The sequence below is a fragment of the Syngnathus acus genome, chromosome 11, assembly GCF_901709675.1.
Source record: "Syngnathus acus chromosome 11, fSynAcu1.2, whole genome shotgun sequence".
Classification (NCBI taxonomy): domain Eukaryota; kingdom Metazoa; phylum Chordata; class Actinopteri; order Syngnathiformes; family Syngnathidae; genus Syngnathus; species Syngnathus acus.
This window is the reverse complement of record NC_051096.1, coordinates 2732048-2748832: the sequence shown is the minus strand read 5'-3', so window position 1 is coordinate 2748832 and position 16785 is coordinate 2732048. Positions and strand designations below refer to the sequence as shown.

Genomic DNA, 16785 nt, shown 5'->3' with positions numbered 1-16785 from the left:
TCGAATTGATGACATTTTTATTCATTTAAGGGTGAGACTTGACGTTAAAGATACGACAAGATAGGGCAAGGATGAGAAAGAGAAAAAGTGCTTACTTTTGAGTATTAAGTTTGACTTCCTCAGCAGCCGATGTGATCTGAAAGGAGAGAAATTCCCAAAGTGCTCACAAAATCTCCTCGGAAGTCCTGCGCAGCGGCCGTATTTAAGGCGAGTCTCGCTGGGCCAAGTCCCACCCCGCGCCCCCCGCCCCCACCCGGCTTCCTCCTCCCGGGGACAACCTCGGGGCTGTCTCGACCCAGAGAGTGAGCTTGCAGCATGCCAAGAATTCTTATCCACTTCCTTTGAGCCCCTCCATTGTGCTCTGAAACAATAAGGGGGAAAAAATGTCTTATTACGTGACAGGTGCAGTTTTAAACGTACACCAGACACCGAGTCATGTCGGGGAAATAATTTACCTTCAATTGCCAGGGAATGCATTGTGATGTTGCCCTGACTTTTTTTTTTTTTAAGATACAATGTGGGCCTTGGCTCAAAGGTTGGGCAACATTGTTTTATTGCATCGTAGCGGAGATGACTCTTGACGATATCTTATCTGGTACGAGTAATCACACATGCACAGACACGTACACACTAGATTGACATGTTGACAATTTAAACTAGTGAAAACATCACCAGAGAAGACATTACTCAGTCGGAAACATAACTGCTTTCGATGACGAGTCAGACGCGTATAGGCTTTTACTAGCTCGTCGTTACATACCTGTAAACATGCACCTAAATTCCATTGCATCATCATTCGTGCAGGTGTCACAATCCATTCAGATGGGTGCCAATTGTTTCTTAGTATCACTCCGATCTTGGGTTAAAGTTTCTCAAAAGTGTCAAACTCATTTTTTTCACGGGCCGCATTGTAGTCATAGGTTCTGTCGGAGGGCCATTATGACTGTCAACCCAAATAAATGTATGAGCGCCTCATATTATATACAGTAAAAGCTACAAAATAAACTGACAAATAACTCGTTTTCAAATCAGACGAGTAAAAACTGGTCAAATATTAAAAAAAAAAAGATATTAAAATTGAAGACAATTTGCAATTCTAGTAATGACACAAATTTGATCCACAATTTGTCTTCGCGGGCCACATAAAATGATGTGGCGGGCCGTATCTGGCCCCCGGGCCTTGAGTTTGACACCTGTGGGTTAAGCAATACAAGTTGATAAGAGGAATGTAAAGGTCGAAAAACTTTGTTGTACCACTCCAGTCCTGTAGATGGCAATAGCCACGAAGAAGGGAGGTGACTGTGACAAATGAAATGGGAGTTTTTTCCGAAATTCCATTCCATATATAATTTCCATGAAATATTTGGGGTGAATGAGGAAAACAAATGCAGGGAATTAGTTAGTTTTCATAATTTTAGGTGGTAATTAATGGCAGTTGCGTGGAAGTCTCAGGCGTGAAAGTTGCTGGTTGACAAAAGTGCTTCCTTCAAGATGACGTCAATCAATCCAGCTGTGCTTTTGACTAACAACCGACTGAGATTTCGGATGGAAATCTGCCGTATCGGATTTAGCGCATGAGGTCATGTTAGTACAAAGGAGAAGGGAGTGGTTGCCACTGGCAATTTTTTTTTTTTTTTAAGATCACTGGCTTAAATATGAACAGGTCCAAACAAATCTCGGGCTATGCTAAAATCACAGTCAACACATTTGTAGTACGATTAAAAAACATTAAATGATTACCGCAAATCTACAATATTAACATTGACTCCAGACCGAATGTTGTTTTTTTGTCTCTAGGGCTTTTTTTTTGGCAACACATTGCGGGCATGTTGACTAACTGCTTTCCACTTAAAATGAGGCAGTCGTGAAAGAGTTTCATGGGAAAAAAAAAAAGATGCCAACACAGAGAGTCACCATCACCAATTAGTAGCATGTTTGTTCCGATCCAAAAATATTTGAAAATTATGCAACACTTCATGCAACCGATATTATTCTTGTATAAATCCACAGTTGGCTGACTAGAACAAAATTTGGCCTCACTTGATCAATACGAGGTGGACTTCTTGAGTTTGCCGACCCCTGCCCTAATGGATTCCACCTCGCTTCCAACTTTCCCTAGCTAGGAATGTTAGCAGTGGCGTTGCCATTGTCCGCCGCTGTCAATGCCACACCCAGTTCACAACTTTGTGGAACATCAGCTTTCTGTTTTACCTCAAATCTTCAGACAGCTTGCCAAGATTGTGTGTTTTAAGGCCCAACCCTTTTACTTGAATTTAATCGTGCTTCTGTTTGCACAATAAACCTGCGGCAAACCGCAGAGGCTTATACTTATCTAAGCGTGGAGGTGTGAAAGACCCAACCCTCGCCCACATCTTCCACCGAAAAAAGGTGAAGTAGCCTTGAGTGCATTAATGCGGAAACCGAGGCACGCCTAGGAGGAACGAAGCCTTACTTGACAGAGTGGTTTGCTTATCTGCACAATTCCAGACATCTCACTGAAAAGGGGTAAAGTGTGTGAAACCTGTCTGAGACACGGATTTGTTGCGTGTTGTATCTGGCAAGGACTTCAAATTGCTGACTTGATGAATGACAGAAGAGTCAACGTGAGCGAAATTTTCCAGGGGGGGGGGCAGTCCTGCAAACTGATATGAATGTTCTAGCACACAGGTGTCAAACTCAAGGCCCGGGGGGCCAGATACGGCCCACCACATCATTTTATGTGGCCCGCGAAGACAAATTGTGCATCAAATTCATGTCATTACTAGAATTGCAAATTGTCTTCACTTTTAATATCTTTTTTTTTTTAATATTTGACCAGTTTTTACTCGTCTGATTTGAAAATTCGTGTGTCATTACTAGAATTGCAAGTCTTCACTTTAAATATCTTTTTTTTTTTATATTTGACCAGTTTTTACTCGTCTGATTTGAAAAGGAGTTATTTGTCAGTTTATTTTGTAGCTTTTACTGTATATAAGATGAGGTGCTCATACATTTATTTGGGTTGACAGTCATAATGGCCCTCCGAAAGAAACTATGACTACAATGCGGCCCGCGAAAAAAATGAGTTTGACACCCCTGTTCTAGCCCTTTTCAAGCTGATGAGAAACAGTCACAGAATCACAAAGTATTTCTTGTCCTTATTTATTTACATTGCAACTCAATTCCTTACCAGCGTTTTTTTAATATAAATACACCGCGCATCAAAATATATATCCTTCAAACCCCTTTGGTGCATCATCATCATCATCATAATACAACAAATGATTTAAAGGGTACAACCCAATTCATATTGGGTTTTTTATATGTTAGTAAATCATGCAACTCAGAAATATAATGTGTAGGAAAATAAAAGGATATAGGCTAGATAATTAGGCTTTGTTTTACAAAGAAGCTTTAACATAAAAAAAAATACAAACATGGAGGATGGTTGTAAATAAAAGCTGAAGAACTAAATAGAATCTGTTATTGGCTTCCAGCAGTGGTGCGTATACAGTACATACAGTCACGTCAATATGAACATTCATGTGTGAGACATACCTGATCGCATCCGGTTCGTTCAGTCATGCAAGCGTCAAAACCGTCTTTTATAATACACAACAACCGCCTTAAACATCTTGGCGCATTTTTTTTTTTTTGCAGGCACTTCAAGGGTTTTTCTAACAGCTCAGGGTTAGTCGCGAGAGTAACTTTTGCATAAATTCCGGCTACAGTGAAAGTTCAGTCCAGGTGAAGATCTCTGGAGGTGCGGTGTCTAAAAAAAAAAAAAAGGAGAACACGAAACATCAGGACAAGTTGGGACGACATTGCTAACTACTGGGTCATCACGTACCAGTCGAGAAGGTCCGAAGAAGCAGCGACTACTTGGGTTACTTTGGTGTCAAGAGTCTATAAAGTCAGGTTGCTGTGTTGACGGTCTTCCAGTGCATGGGAATGTGCTGCTTTCTGGTTCCCATGGGGTTCAAAGTCCAGGTTTTAGGAAGAGATGTCAGAAATGGGGGTCAAGCTGTGGTTTAGTAGGTGTACAGCACCACGATGGAGGACAAAGATCTTGAAGCTTAGCGATAGGAGAGACATTCTTCATGTCAGCGGCCTTGCCGAGATTCTTGATTCTGCTCTGCGAAGTGGCCGTTAACTTTCAATATTGGAGAAATGAGAAAATTCGACTATTTAAAAGGCTCGACTAACGACGATCAGAGTATGTTCTTTCGGTTGTAGTGTTGCACTCAAAGCTAATTTCTTGTCAATAACAGTGATTAAACAAAATCATAAAATGTACACGGATGAACGTATATAAAGAAATCTAAGTTGTACAATAATTAAACACTTAAAAACTTGCAACGACCACATGCAGAGCAGAAGGCATCTCGGTGGCTTTATAATTCATCCTCAGTATCTGCGGCTGTAACTTGGCGAACTGTATGAGGAGGATGAGGAGAAGGTGGTGGTGAAACTGGACCCGGTTGCATCAAAGCTTCCTCTTCTGGAGCCGGTTCTGGAGCCCGAGCGTGAGCCAGTAGCCGAGCCCGAGCCGCTGATGCTGCTGTACGGACTGTAGAGGCCTTTACTAGACTGGGAGGACGCCTCCAGAAGCCTGAGACCAGTACCCTCCTCAATCATGCTTCTGTCCAACGCATCCTTGTAGGAGATTTTGAGTTTGGTTTTGGGGCATGTGAGGTACTTTGAGTGTGTGTTGACATCACGGAGCTTCTGTGCGGTACGAGCATCCAAGGTGCCCTTTTTCAAGGCATCGTCCAGTGAGACTCTGCTGGTGATGTCCGGTTCAATTAAACCACCAGTCAGATATTGGATTTCCAGGAACCGCTGGCCGGCCTCGGAGTACAACCAGCCTTTCTTCAGGGCTTGAGCCGCTGACATTTTGGTCTTAGTCCGAGGGTCCTCGAATCCATTACAAGACTTCTGCGCGAGGCTGATTCGGTCCACCATGATCTTGTCTACGAGCCCTTGGTTCACTGCATCTGTGACCGAGAATTTTTCACCAGTGTTTGGGTCAATGATTCCTCCGGTGCAGGCCTGAGCTTCCAGCAACCTCTGACCAGTTATGTTGTCAACAAGGTTTCTGTGGATGGCCTCGGTGACAGACACCTTCTCGAGTGTTTCCGTGTCCAAGATTCCAGCAACGGGGCCACTTTCCTCGGTGGGGTCATTCCATGGGACAGCGGGTGTTTTGATGGAAGGCATCGAACTTGAAGCGTAAGAGGAGGTGGATCCAAAGGAGGATGACCGTGATCTAACTCCACTGGAATTTCCAGATAGCATGTCTGCGAATTCTGTGATGGATAGAGTTCCAGAGCGGTACTGGTCCAGAGCCGATTTCTCAATCAGGCCGTTTGCGATTGCATCGTCGATATCGTACTGTCTTCCAGACCTCCTATCAATGATCTTGGATTTTACAACTCCATCAGATGAAGTGCTGGTAATTTCCTCCCATTCACATTCCTGCTCTGCTAGCTCCAAATAGGTCTGGTGGTCAATGAGCCCTTTCTGGTAGGCCTCATACACTGACATCTCCTTGCCAGTCTCCGGATCGACGATAACAACTCTGCGTTTCCGAACGGATGACTTGGAGGAAGTCTTCCTTTCTTTCTTCTTTTCTTTCAGCAATAGGAGAGCAAGCCCTGTTTGAGGGTCCGTCATGCATCGTTCCATGAGCTGGAGGTAAGTGAGGTTTTCCTCTGTGTTCGGGTCAAAGAAGCCTTTAGTGTCGTCGGACGGGTCCGTGAGGATTTGGTTCATCTCTTTGTCAAAGAGGCCACGTTCATATGCCATCTCCACTGGCAAGCGATAGCTCCCCTGTGGGTCAATGATTCCACCTGTGGCAATCTGAGCCTCTAGCAAACGGATGCCGTGGTCTTTCAAGATCAAGTCCTTCTTCATGGCTTGGAACAGTGAAATGACCTTGCCAGAATAGGGATCCCTGTAACCTGTGACTGCCCGCTCGGCCGACAGTAGTTTGTCTTTGAACTCTGGACCCACAACACCCATCTTCACTGCTTCGTTAACATTTAGTTTCAGATTTTTGATGGGGTCAATCACGTACCCAGTCGCAGCCTGGGCCTCGAGAAGCTCAAAGGCAGTTCCTGGTCTGATCATGTTTTTCTTCATGGCTTGGTAGATGGACAAGCAGTCTTTGGTAGATTCCACAAAGACACCGGCAATGCAGCTGACACCTTCGAGGTACTTCTTCAGTTCCCTGCTGACCTCCTCCACGCTGATGGTACCCTGATTGAGTTCATTGCACGTCTTTTGGTCAATAAGCTGAGCTCGAACCAGCTCATCCGCAGGGATTTGCTTCCTAAAACCCTTGAAGAGAAGTTTCCTGTCCGCTAGCGACAACAGCTTCAGTCCACTGTCTTTGTCCAGCCGACATCTTTTCAGCAGCTGAGCATAGGACAGGCTTTCGTCTGTGGTGGGCTCGGTGTAACCTTGCACATCGGCGGTGGGCTCAGATATTCTGTCGAGTGTCTCTTTGTTGATGTACCCGCGCTGCATGGCAACATCTGCGGGCAGACGGAAGTAGTATTCAGGATCCATTAGCCCCCCTGTGGCATTTTGGGCTTCCAGAAGCCTCAAAGCGTAATCCTCAGGAACCAGATCTTTCTTCATTGCCTGGAAGAGAGAAATAACTTTTCCGGTGTATGGATCTTTGTAGCCTGTCACGGCTCTTTCTGCAGAGAGAAGTTTGTCGTGGAGTTCGGGCCCTACGAGCCCCTTGCGGACTGCTTCATCCACCGTGAGAAGTTCGTCTTTCACCGGATCGATGATAAATCCAGTTGCTGCTTGGGCCTCGAGGAGCGTCAGAGCAACCTCAGGCTTAATCTTGCCATTTTTCATGGCTTGATAGATGCTGATCTTGCTAGGAGTGTCCGACATGATGCCAGCAATGCAACCGGTTCCAAAAAGGTATTGCTTGACCGATGGCATTGCCATGATCTCACTGATGGTCATTTTTTCTTGCTTCAGGAGATTGTAAGTCTGCAGGTCTATAATTCGAGCGCTGTAAAGCTCCTCGATTGTAATTCTCCTTCTGATAATGTCGCACGACATGCCCTGCTCAGCCTTTTCGGCCTCCCTTTGCTCAATGATTTCAATGATAATGATGAGCATTCTGTCCTTTGTGATGGTCCCCAAGCGATACTGCTCCATGAGGCGACGTCTCTCCTCCTCAGGAAGCATGTTTGAGTTCATGATTTCCCAGATGGTCATGGTCTTGCCTTCAAAGTTCTTGTGCGGGATTTCAATTTGAGTGTTTGCTAAATCAGCTTGGGCTTTCTCCTCGGTGTACTTGTAGGTCTTCTCAGCAGTAGGAGCCACTTCGGCTTTAGACAGCGACAGATAGCACAAACCAGAGTTTGGATCTTTGACGCATTTCTCTAGAAGTTGCTTGTATGTGACACTTTGATTAGTGTTGGGATTGGTGAAGCACTGGACGTCACCGGATGGTTCGTTGAAAGACTTAACCATTTGTTTACTTAAGAAGCCACGCTGAACAGCGATGTCAGTAGGAACGCGATGGCTACAGACAGGATCAATGATGCCTCCTGTACTCAGCTGAGCCTCCAGGAGAGGAATGGCATGCTCCCTCAGCACCAGTTCTTTCTTCAGAGCTTGGAACAGAGAAATCTTATTGCCCGTGTATGGGTCTTTGTATCCCGTCACTGGTTTCTCAGCAGCGAGAAGTTTCTCATGAAGCTCTGGGCCAACGGTTCCGGCCTTGACGGCATCATCTACGGAATATTTCATGTTCTTGACTGGGTCTGTTATGAAACCAGTGGCAGCTTGAGCCTCAAGCAGCGCAAGGCCAGTATTTGGTTGAAGAATGTTACTTTTCATGGCTTGATATATGCTTAGTTTTTCATTTGTTCCGTCCATTGCAATGGCGTCTATGCGCTCGGTGCCTTGCAGATACTTATTGACTTTATCATCTTGACTCACTTCCTGAGGAGTCTTTGTGCCTTGTTGGAGCTGATCAAACGTAGCCTGATCAATGATGTTAGCATCCATCAATGCGCTAGCAGGAACTGGTTCCCTCAGACCTTCAAAACTGAGTTTTTCTTTTGCCTGAGACTCTTTTTCCTCCATTATGGTCATCACAACTGTTATTAACTTTTCGATTGTCACATGGCCCATTCGGTACTGGCGGATCAGTTCGATTCTCTTCTCCTCTGTGATGTACTCTGAGGTGATGATTTCCCAGATTGTGACTTTTCTGCCTTTGAAAGGTCCATAGTCCAGTTCCATGGTATTCTGGTTCAACACCTCTTTGGTTTTGGCCTCTGTAATCTGTTGATCCTCTTTGGGCTTGGGAGCCTTCTTTGAGAGGGGGAGTAAGGGAAGTCCAGTTTCCTTGTCGGAGATGCATTTCTTCATCAACTGTGCATAGGTGGCATACTCCTGCGTGTTGGGATCGTGGAAGACCTTGGTCTCGTCGGCGGTCTTGCTCAAGGTTTTGCTGGTTTCCTCGTCAAAATAGCCACGTTTGCAGGCAACCTCGTGTGGGATGCGGTAGCTTTTAACCGGGTCAATAATTCCGCCGGTGGAGAGTTGTGCCTCTAACAAACGGATGCCATTGTCCCTTTTGAGGAGACCTTTATTCATGGCTTCAAACAGAGACACCTTCTTGCCGGAGTATGGATCTTTGTAGCCACTGACTGCTCGCTCCGCAGATAGCAGTCGCTCGTGCAGTTCTGGGCCCACCAAGCCGGACTTGACGGCTTCATCGACAGGCATCCGTTCATTTTTGACAGGATCGATTATGAAGCCAGTAGCTGCTTGAGCCTCCAGATAATTAATGGCTGTCTCGGGTGAGAGCAGGTCTTTCTTCATGGCTTGATAGAAAGGCATTTTCTCCTTGGTGGGTTCGTTAAACAGTCCTGCGATGCTAGGTGTTCCTTGGAGTGCTTTCTTCACAGGATCCATCTCTGAGATCTCCTTGATGGTGATTTTGCCGTTACTTAGCTTGTTGAAGACGTCTTTGCTTATAACCTTGGACTCCAGAAGTTCACTGGCTGGCACAGAGGTCCTGAGACCATTCAACACATTCTCATTGTTCTTCTCCTTGTCCTCCACAACGGTGATAACGATTTTAATGATCTTCTCCACCGTGATCTTGCCCGTCTTGTATTGGCGGATCAGCTCTCGTCGTTGCTCTTCTGTGAAATACTCCGAGTTGATCACTTCCCAAATGGTTACCGTCTTTCCTTTGAACCTGCCAAAGGGTACGTCCACGTTGGACTTGCTCAACACTTCTTTCATCTCAGCGTCCGTGTAGGTTCTCTCGCTTTGGGATGCTTTTTCAGTCACGGGTAGAATCATCAACCCTGAACCTTCATCCTTGGTGCATTTATCCAATAGCTGCTTGTAGGTCATCGTCTCCTGGGTGCTTGGTTCCACAAACAACTTGTAGTCCGGGATTTGTTTGTTCATGTCGGCATCAAACTGCCCCTGCTTGTAGGCGGTCTGCAGCGGGACTCGATGGCTGTTGATAGGGTCGATGATGCCTCCGGTGGCAAGCTGCACGTCCAAGAACTTGGTGGCCGGCTCCTTCTCAATCAGACCTTTCTTCATGGCCTCAAATAGGGAGATCTTGTCTCCCGTGTAAGGATCTTTGAAGCCCGTGGCAGCTCTCTCAGCAGACAGCATTTTATCGTGAAGTTCTGGGCCGATCAACTGCTCCTTAACAGCCTGGTCTACAGATAGACGTTTGTTTTGAACGGGATCGACGAGGTAGCCAGAAGCTGCTTGAGCTTCCAGCAACATTGCGGCTGTCTCGGGCGTGATCTTGTTGTCCTTCATGGCCTGATAAACGCTCACTTTCTCCTTTGAGGGAGTCAAGATGCCACCAATGCAGCTCTGACCCTTAAGACACGAGAGGAGCTTGTCTGTCTTTGCGAGATCTTGCACTGAGACTTTACCCTTCTTCAGTTTGTCCAGTTCCTTTTTGGTCAGGACACCAATCTCATGAAGCCTCTCAGCAGGAACCTTATCTCTTATTCCATCAAAGGCCCAAGGTGACTCTATCTTCTTCCCATCAACTTCAGAGCCGTTGAATACTTTCTTTGTTGTGACCGACACTGTGGCAGAGACTAACTGTTCCCCGACGTCCTTCTCCGGCTGGACCTCAATTTCATTTCTTTTCGATACAATTTCTTTGGATGCTACTTCAAGATTGTTGAGTTTCTCCCTTAGCTTTTTGTTCTCCTCTCCCAACAGCTTCTCTTGTTCATTGCTTTTCTTTTCAAGGACCTCCATTTCCTTCTGCTTCTTCTTCATCTCTGCCTCAGCTTCCTTCTGCTTCTTCAAGGCGTCATCCATGATGGCCTGTAGCTTCTTCCTCTCATCTTCCATCAGTTTTTGTTGGCGATCCTGCTCCTCTTTAAGCGCCTTGGCCCTGCTCACTTCATCCTTGAACTGTTTTTCCAGCTTCTTTTTCTCATCTTCTACTTCCTTCTCTCTTTTTAATAGCAGTTCTTTCTCGGTGAGGAAGGTCTTTTGGAGAATGACCTTCTGTTGCTCAATTTGCTCTTGTTGGGCAATGGCCATCTAGAAAAACAACAAAAGAACCAGTCAAACAAAACAGTGACTTCAGTATTGAGTATTCTTTTCAACCTTACCTCTTTGGAGTTCTTCTGAAGCTCCTCTGCCTCTTTCTTCAGCTTCGCTCGCTCTTTCTCCAGGTCGGCGATGGCTTTCTTGAGGTCGTCGGCCTCTTTGGTGCTCTGCAGCCGCTGAGTCTCCAGCTTTTGCACCACAGTCTCGGTGGCTTTCTGTTGCGAGTCTTCCAGACGACCTTTGGCCTCATCCGCCTGCTTCTTGAACTTCTTGACCTCCTCCTGGGCTTTGGCCTGAGCGTCGCTGAGCTCTTTTACCTTCTGCTTCAACTTGTCCGCCTCGGCTGACACTTCCTGTTTCCTTTTTCTCTCGGCCTCCAGGGATTTCTGGAAGCCTTCGGTCTCCTGGTCCAGCCGCTGCTGGATCTGCTGCTTGTCCTCCAGGAGTTTCTTAGCCGCCTCCTGTGCTTTGTCCTTCTGCTTTTGGAGATCTTCTGCCTCTGCTTTCAACTTTGTAGCCTCTTGGATGGCCTGCATTTTTTCCTTGAGCATTTTCTCTGCAAGCACCCTTTGTTCGGCCAAGTCCGACTCTGCGGTTTTTCTGAGTTTGGAGGCTTCCTCGGCCTCGGCACTGAGGCGAGCCGCTTCCTCGGCTAAGAGCTTCATCCTCTCGGCTTCATCGGCGAGCAGCTTCTTTGTGTTATCTTTGTCCTTCTGCATCAGACGTTTGTTTTCACTCTCAATTTTAATCTTAAGCTTGAGAAGCTCCTCCATCTGAATCCGGACTTTGGAAAGTTCATCCTCTACCTGCGCTTTCTGTTTGACGGCGTCGTTGACCTCGCCCTTCACCCGCTGGAGCTCGTCGTCCAAAACTGTCTTCTGTTTGTCGGTTTTATCCAGCTGCAGTTTGATAGTGGACAGTTCCTTCTCCACCTGGGACTTCTGCTTGAGCGCTTGCTCCGCCTCCTTCTTGTGCTTGTTCATCTCGGCGTCGGCCTGCTGCTTCTGTTTGAGAGCGGCCGCCTCGGCTTCGGCTCGCTTGGTGGCCTCCTTTTCGGCTTCTTTCCTCAGTTTCTCGGCGTCCTTCTGAGCTTTGGCCTGCTTGGCGGCTTCGTCCTCAGCGGCTTTTTTCTTCTTCTCGGCCTCCTCGGCTTTCTGGCGGAGCAGCGCCGCCTCTTTCTCTGCTTTCTCTTTAGCTTTCTCAGCTTCTCGGGCAAGTTTCTGGGCATTCTCAAACTCTTCCTTGAGCTTCTCCTGAGCGAGGTCGCCCTCTTTGTTTTTGCTGAGGACATCTTGAGCTTTTTGCTCCGCGGCGCTGCATTTCTGCGCGGCCTCCTTGGCCAGGATCACCTGCTGCTTGGCGTCCTTCTCTGCTTTTTCTCGGTGCTTGTTGGCTTCCTCCGCTTTCTTCTTCAGACGTTCTACCTCCTCCTGGGCAGCTTTGCATTGCCGCGCCGCCTCTTCCTCGGCTGCTGTGATCTTCTTAACCTTCTCCTCAGCTTCCTTCCGCTTCTTCTCCTCATCGGCGGCGAGACGTTTCAGCGTTTCGGCTTCCTTCTCGGCTTTCAGTTTGCTCTTCTGCGTGTCGTCTGCAATTGCTTTCAGCTTCTTTAATTCGTTTTCTAAATCTGATTTCTCTTTTGAGGCCTTCTCAAAGTTGATCCTGATGATGTGGATCTCCTCCTCCACCACTTTTCTCTGCCTGAGCGTTTCCTCAATGATGGTCTTCTGTCGCTCCAATTCAGTGTTTGAGGAGCTCTGCAGATGTTGCATCTTCTCGGCAATATCTTGTTTGTGCTGAGTTGCTTGATCCTCCAGAAGCTTCCTCTGGTAGGCTTCATCCTCAGCTTGTCTCTTCAGCCTTTCATTCTCAGCCTCTTTGGCCTTCAGGGCAATCTCGGCTTCCGTCTTGAGACGGGTCGCCTCGTTGATGGCGGCGAGTTTCTCCTTGAGGATCTTCTCGGCTTCGGCCCGTTGTTTGGCCGCCTCATCCTCTGCGAGCTGCCTCTGCTTCTTGGCCTCCTCGGCGACAGACCTCAGCCTGGTGGCTTCGTCCGCAAGTTGTTTCATTTTCAGGACTTCCGACTCAAGAAGTTGCTTGGTCTTTTCCGTGGTGGACAGCGTCTCCTTCTCTGCTTTCATCTTCATCTGGAGAAGAGCATCCATTTCGCTTCGGACCTTGGCGAGCTCCTCCTCCAGCTTCTTTCTCTGGTTTTCGGCGGCGTTGACTTCATTCTTCAGACGTTGGAGCTCACTGTCCAGGAGGTTCCTCTGTTGCTCGGCGTGTTCAAAGTCGGCCTTCAGCCGGATGCATTCTTGCTCGGCTGACAGTTTCTGCTGGGCGATCTGCTCGGCGAAAGTCCTTTGCTTGTCCAGTTCTTTCTCGGCGTTCTCCTTCTGTTTCAGAGCGGCCTCCTCGGCCTTTGCTTTTTTCTTGGCGTCACGCTCGGCCTCCACTTTCTGCCTCTCTGCTTCCTCCTGCGCCTGGCTCTTCCTCTGGGCTTCCTCCTCGGCTTGCAACCTCAAGCGTAGAGCCTCGTTGGCCTTTTGCCTCCACATCTCCAGCTCCTTTTCCGCCTCTTCCCGAGCTTTACTGGCCTCCTCTTGCTGTTGGCGGAGCTTTTCGGCTTCTTCCTGCAATTGGAGCACGGTACCTTGCTCTTTCTTGAGGGACTCCTCAAGTTTGCTGGCTCTCTCATTGAAGGTTTTGGAGGTGCTTTGCAACTGGGCAGCGGCGCTCTTCTGCGCCACCTCCTCCACCACCTTGACCTGCCGGAGCTTCTCGTCCTCTGCCTGCTTCATGCGCCGCTCTGCCTCCTCCGCTTGCATCTTGAACTTGTTCAGGTCATCCAGGGCCTTCTGCTTCTGCTTGGAGGCCTCCTTCTCCGCCTCGGCTTTGCGCTTCAGCTCATCTTCCGCATTCTTCTTCTTCTGAGTCTCTTCGGCCACCTGCTTCCGAAGCCTCTCGGCTTCTTCCTGAGCAGCTTTACGCAGCTTCTCGGCATCGGCGGCTCGGTCGCGAAGCTGCTGAAGCTCCACGTCGGCCGTGCTCTTCTGGTTGATGGTGGTCTCCAGCTGGAGTCGGATGATGCGTATCTCCTCCTCAATCCTCGTCCGGCTTATCAGAGCATCTTCTAACTGAAGGTTCTTGGTCTTGATCTCCTGCTCCGACAGACTCTTAAGCTGTTGCAGCTCCTGCTGGATGTTTTGCTTCTGCTTCTCGGCGTCCACGGCGACATCTTGTCGCTTTCCAGCCTCCTCTTTCATCTTCAGCTTGAGAGCCTCGGCCTCTCGCTCGGCCTTGGCCACCGACTGAGCGTGAGCTTCAGCCAGCTGCTTCTGTTTGTCCAACTCAGCTTGGATCTCGGCCAGCCTCTTCCGCTCGGCTTCTTTCAGCTTCTCGGATGTTTTCTGCATTTGCAAACAATCAGGCGTGGAGTTACACAACTATTTGAAAACAGTGACGCAAAAAAAATGTTTTTTTGTCAAACAAAAATAATTTCAGGACACACAATCACCATGTACCCACTTGGACGTAATGAGGCATAAACCAGATGATCTTCATGAAGTGTGAAGTTTGTTCGCTAATTTATTCCATGGTAGGACATTATAAAAACGATATGAAATGTCCAACACGCTAGTTAAATAGCTAGTTTGGAAAAAGGTACTGGAATGATACTAAATCGCAAGTAAAAACAAACTGATGTAAATCCAACACAAGATGTTTCCATGTCAAACAAGACAAATGATTGGACAGACATGATTGACAGCTCAAAGAAGGTTCAGCATTCAAATTACTTGGCAAAATTAAATGGGGGGGGGTAATAACCAATCAGAGGTAAAATCACGTGTCGGCTCATTTGAGCATTCAAATCCTGAACCTTCCCCTCTGGCAATGAAAGATGTCTTTAGAAGTACCTGCTTGGTCTCTGCGGTCTGGTATGATTAGCATTCATCGTGACAAAGCGCTGGCAGGCGGGTCAAAAAAAGAAATGAGGATTGAAAAAAAAGGAGTTAAAATGTTAGGAGAAAGTCAAAGTGGGAAACAACCAACGGAGCAGGCAAGTCAAGCAAAAAGAAACAAGCCGGTGAGTGATAAGGACATTTTTGAGAGTAGAAAAGCAAAGCGTGAGGAGTCTGCGTGACGCCTTGAGAGTGAATGAGAAAGTTGGGATGTGATGTCGGAGATTCTGCTCTTTGGATTTCATCGTGCAAAACAGATATGCCATATTTGTAAATGGAGCAATTGCATTTCCCCGTCACATGAGAGCATGTCATTACCTCGTCATCCTCTAGGCGGCGCCGTGCGTCCGTGATGAACTTGATGTACTGGGTGACGAGCGTCATGAGCTCGCTGTAGCGGGTTCGCAGCGTCACGTACTGCGAGAGACGCAAAGCGGGGACGGCGTTGAGCAACTTTCACGTTTTGTTGATTGCACGATAAAAACCTGCCTCTTGGATGATGTCATCGGAGGCGCACTCCATTTTGGGCTTCTTCAGCGGCGAGGCAGGGGGGTCCTGCAGGGCTTTGTAGGTCAGGAGCTGAAGCTCGTAATCCTACAAGGACAAAGGACCTGAGTCGTTTCATTCTGACTTCACACACCAACCGCGTCCACACACACACACCTTGACGGAGTCAATGTAGTCTTTGGCATTTGTCTGACACTTGTCGATCTTGTCCTTGTTCTTCTCGATCTCGTCCAGGAGTTTCTGCACGAGTCAAAAAGTAAACCCGATGTATCAAAAAGCGTCCTGTTACGATAGACGTCCACTTTTTGGTATCGATGGCCGTCGAGAGCTGACTTTTGAAGTACCTTCTCCTCGGCGAGTTGCTCCTTCAGCGCCGCTCCGTCGCCGACGGGCAGCGTCTGGACTTGCTCCTGGCGACGCCTAGCATCCGCCAGCCATCGCATGAGCCACTCGTAGCTGTCGCGGTAGGAGCTCATGCGGCGCCGGAGCAGCTCCAGCTCCTGTTTTCGGATCTCCAGCTGAGCCAGCACAGACTGCCAGCGCTCCTGCAGGCCGGCCACTAGTTGGCGGTAGCGTTCCAGCTCGGCGTCTCGCTCGCTATGGACGCGCGTCATCTTATCGTGGACGCTTGACGCCCGCTTGAGCTCGTCCGCCATACGGTCGAACACAGCCTGGTCTGCTTCAGATTCCGTTTGCATTTTCTGGTGGACAAGAGTCGTCAGAATTAAAGCTAAAAGATAAACCGCCAAGCAGATATTCGGGGACTACCTTGATCTGGCTCTGCTGCTTGTCCGCCTCCTTCTCCTCCGTCGGGACTCTGTGGACGGCCAGCAATCGAGTCTCGTAGCTTTTCAGCGTCTCCTCGGCATCGTTGGTGTTCCTGATCACCACGTCGATGGCCTTCAGCCTGAGAAAAGGAACGTCAGTACCGGGACGACGATTTTTGGGGGCGGAGGGCTTACTTGTCCAGATAGATAGCCGACAGGCTGTAGACGTGGTCCATCTTCTTTTGCGTGCTGTCCAGTTCGGAGCGCAACAAGGGGCCGGACGCTTGAGACGAAGCAAGAACCTCCTCCGTCTTCTCAGTGATGGAGTTCAGTTCTTTCTTCAAGCCTTCCAGCTCGGTTTGGACTTTCTGCCAGCAGGATGGAGGATTGTGGAGGCGGTCAGGAGAAGAAGTCGATTTAAGATTCTCACCATCTGCTCAGTGGTCTTCACGGCGCAGGCTTTGAGCGGTTCTTTCTCGGCGAGCTGGCGAAGTCGCGTCACCGTTCGGTTCTCGCAGCCCTCCAGCCTCAGGCGGAGGTCCTTGAGTTTGTTCAGGTAAATCCTGCACACAGACTCGTCCTGCTCTCCTGGTGGGATGGAAAAAAAACGAGCACTTCAGCATCCGACGATAAAATTCATCCTGACGTTGAAGGAAAAAATCATTTGAACGGGATTAAACATGCCCTTCATTCACGTTAAGTCATGTGAGAGATTCGATCCGTCAGTCGTCAACTGACTTCATGCGTGATTAGACGCTCCTCCGTCTGGAGGTTCTTTGACATTCAAAGCCATGACGAGTGCGGTTAAGAGAAAAATCAGTGAAGATAATGATGATGATTGGAGAGGAATGCATGAACTTGGAAGCACAAGAGGATACAACACACACACACACATTACTTGTACACACTGACACACACCGGCCCAGACAACAACACACACTGACGAGGACACCCACTGGGTGACACTTGGATGTAGTCAA

The 16785-nt window shown here is 48.0% G+C and overlaps 1 protein-coding gene across 20 annotated transcripts in view; it reads right to left on the bottom strand.

Moving 5' to 3' along the window:
* Positions 1–3127: 3127 nt before the first annotated feature.
* The window catches only part of pleca (plectin a), a 42742-nt gene continuing 29084 nt past the window's right edge, over positions 3128–16785 (bottom strand). For all 20 annotated transcript variants that reach the window (XM_037263653.1, XM_037263655.1, XM_037263654.1 and 17 more), the window contains 10 exons: positions 16236–16393; positions 16001–16173; positions 15807–15945; positions 15383–15739; positions 15195–15278; positions 15021–15125; positions 14850–14948; positions 10632–13979; positions 3830–10560; positions 3128–3751 (listed from right to left, as the gene is read on the bottom strand). In XM_037263653.1, the coding sequence (XP_037119548.1) occupies positions 4387–10560; positions 10632–13979; positions 14850–14948; positions 15021–15125; positions 15195–15278; positions 15383–15739; positions 15807–15945; positions 16001–16173; positions 16236–16393 (10637 nt within the window). In that variant the 3' untranslated portion in view covers positions 3128–3751; positions 3830–4386. The remainder of the gene's footprint in view (positions 3752–3829; positions 10561–10631; positions 13980–14849; positions 14949–15020; positions 15126–15194; positions 15279–15382; positions 15740–15806; positions 15946–16000; positions 16174–16235; positions 16394–16785) is intronic.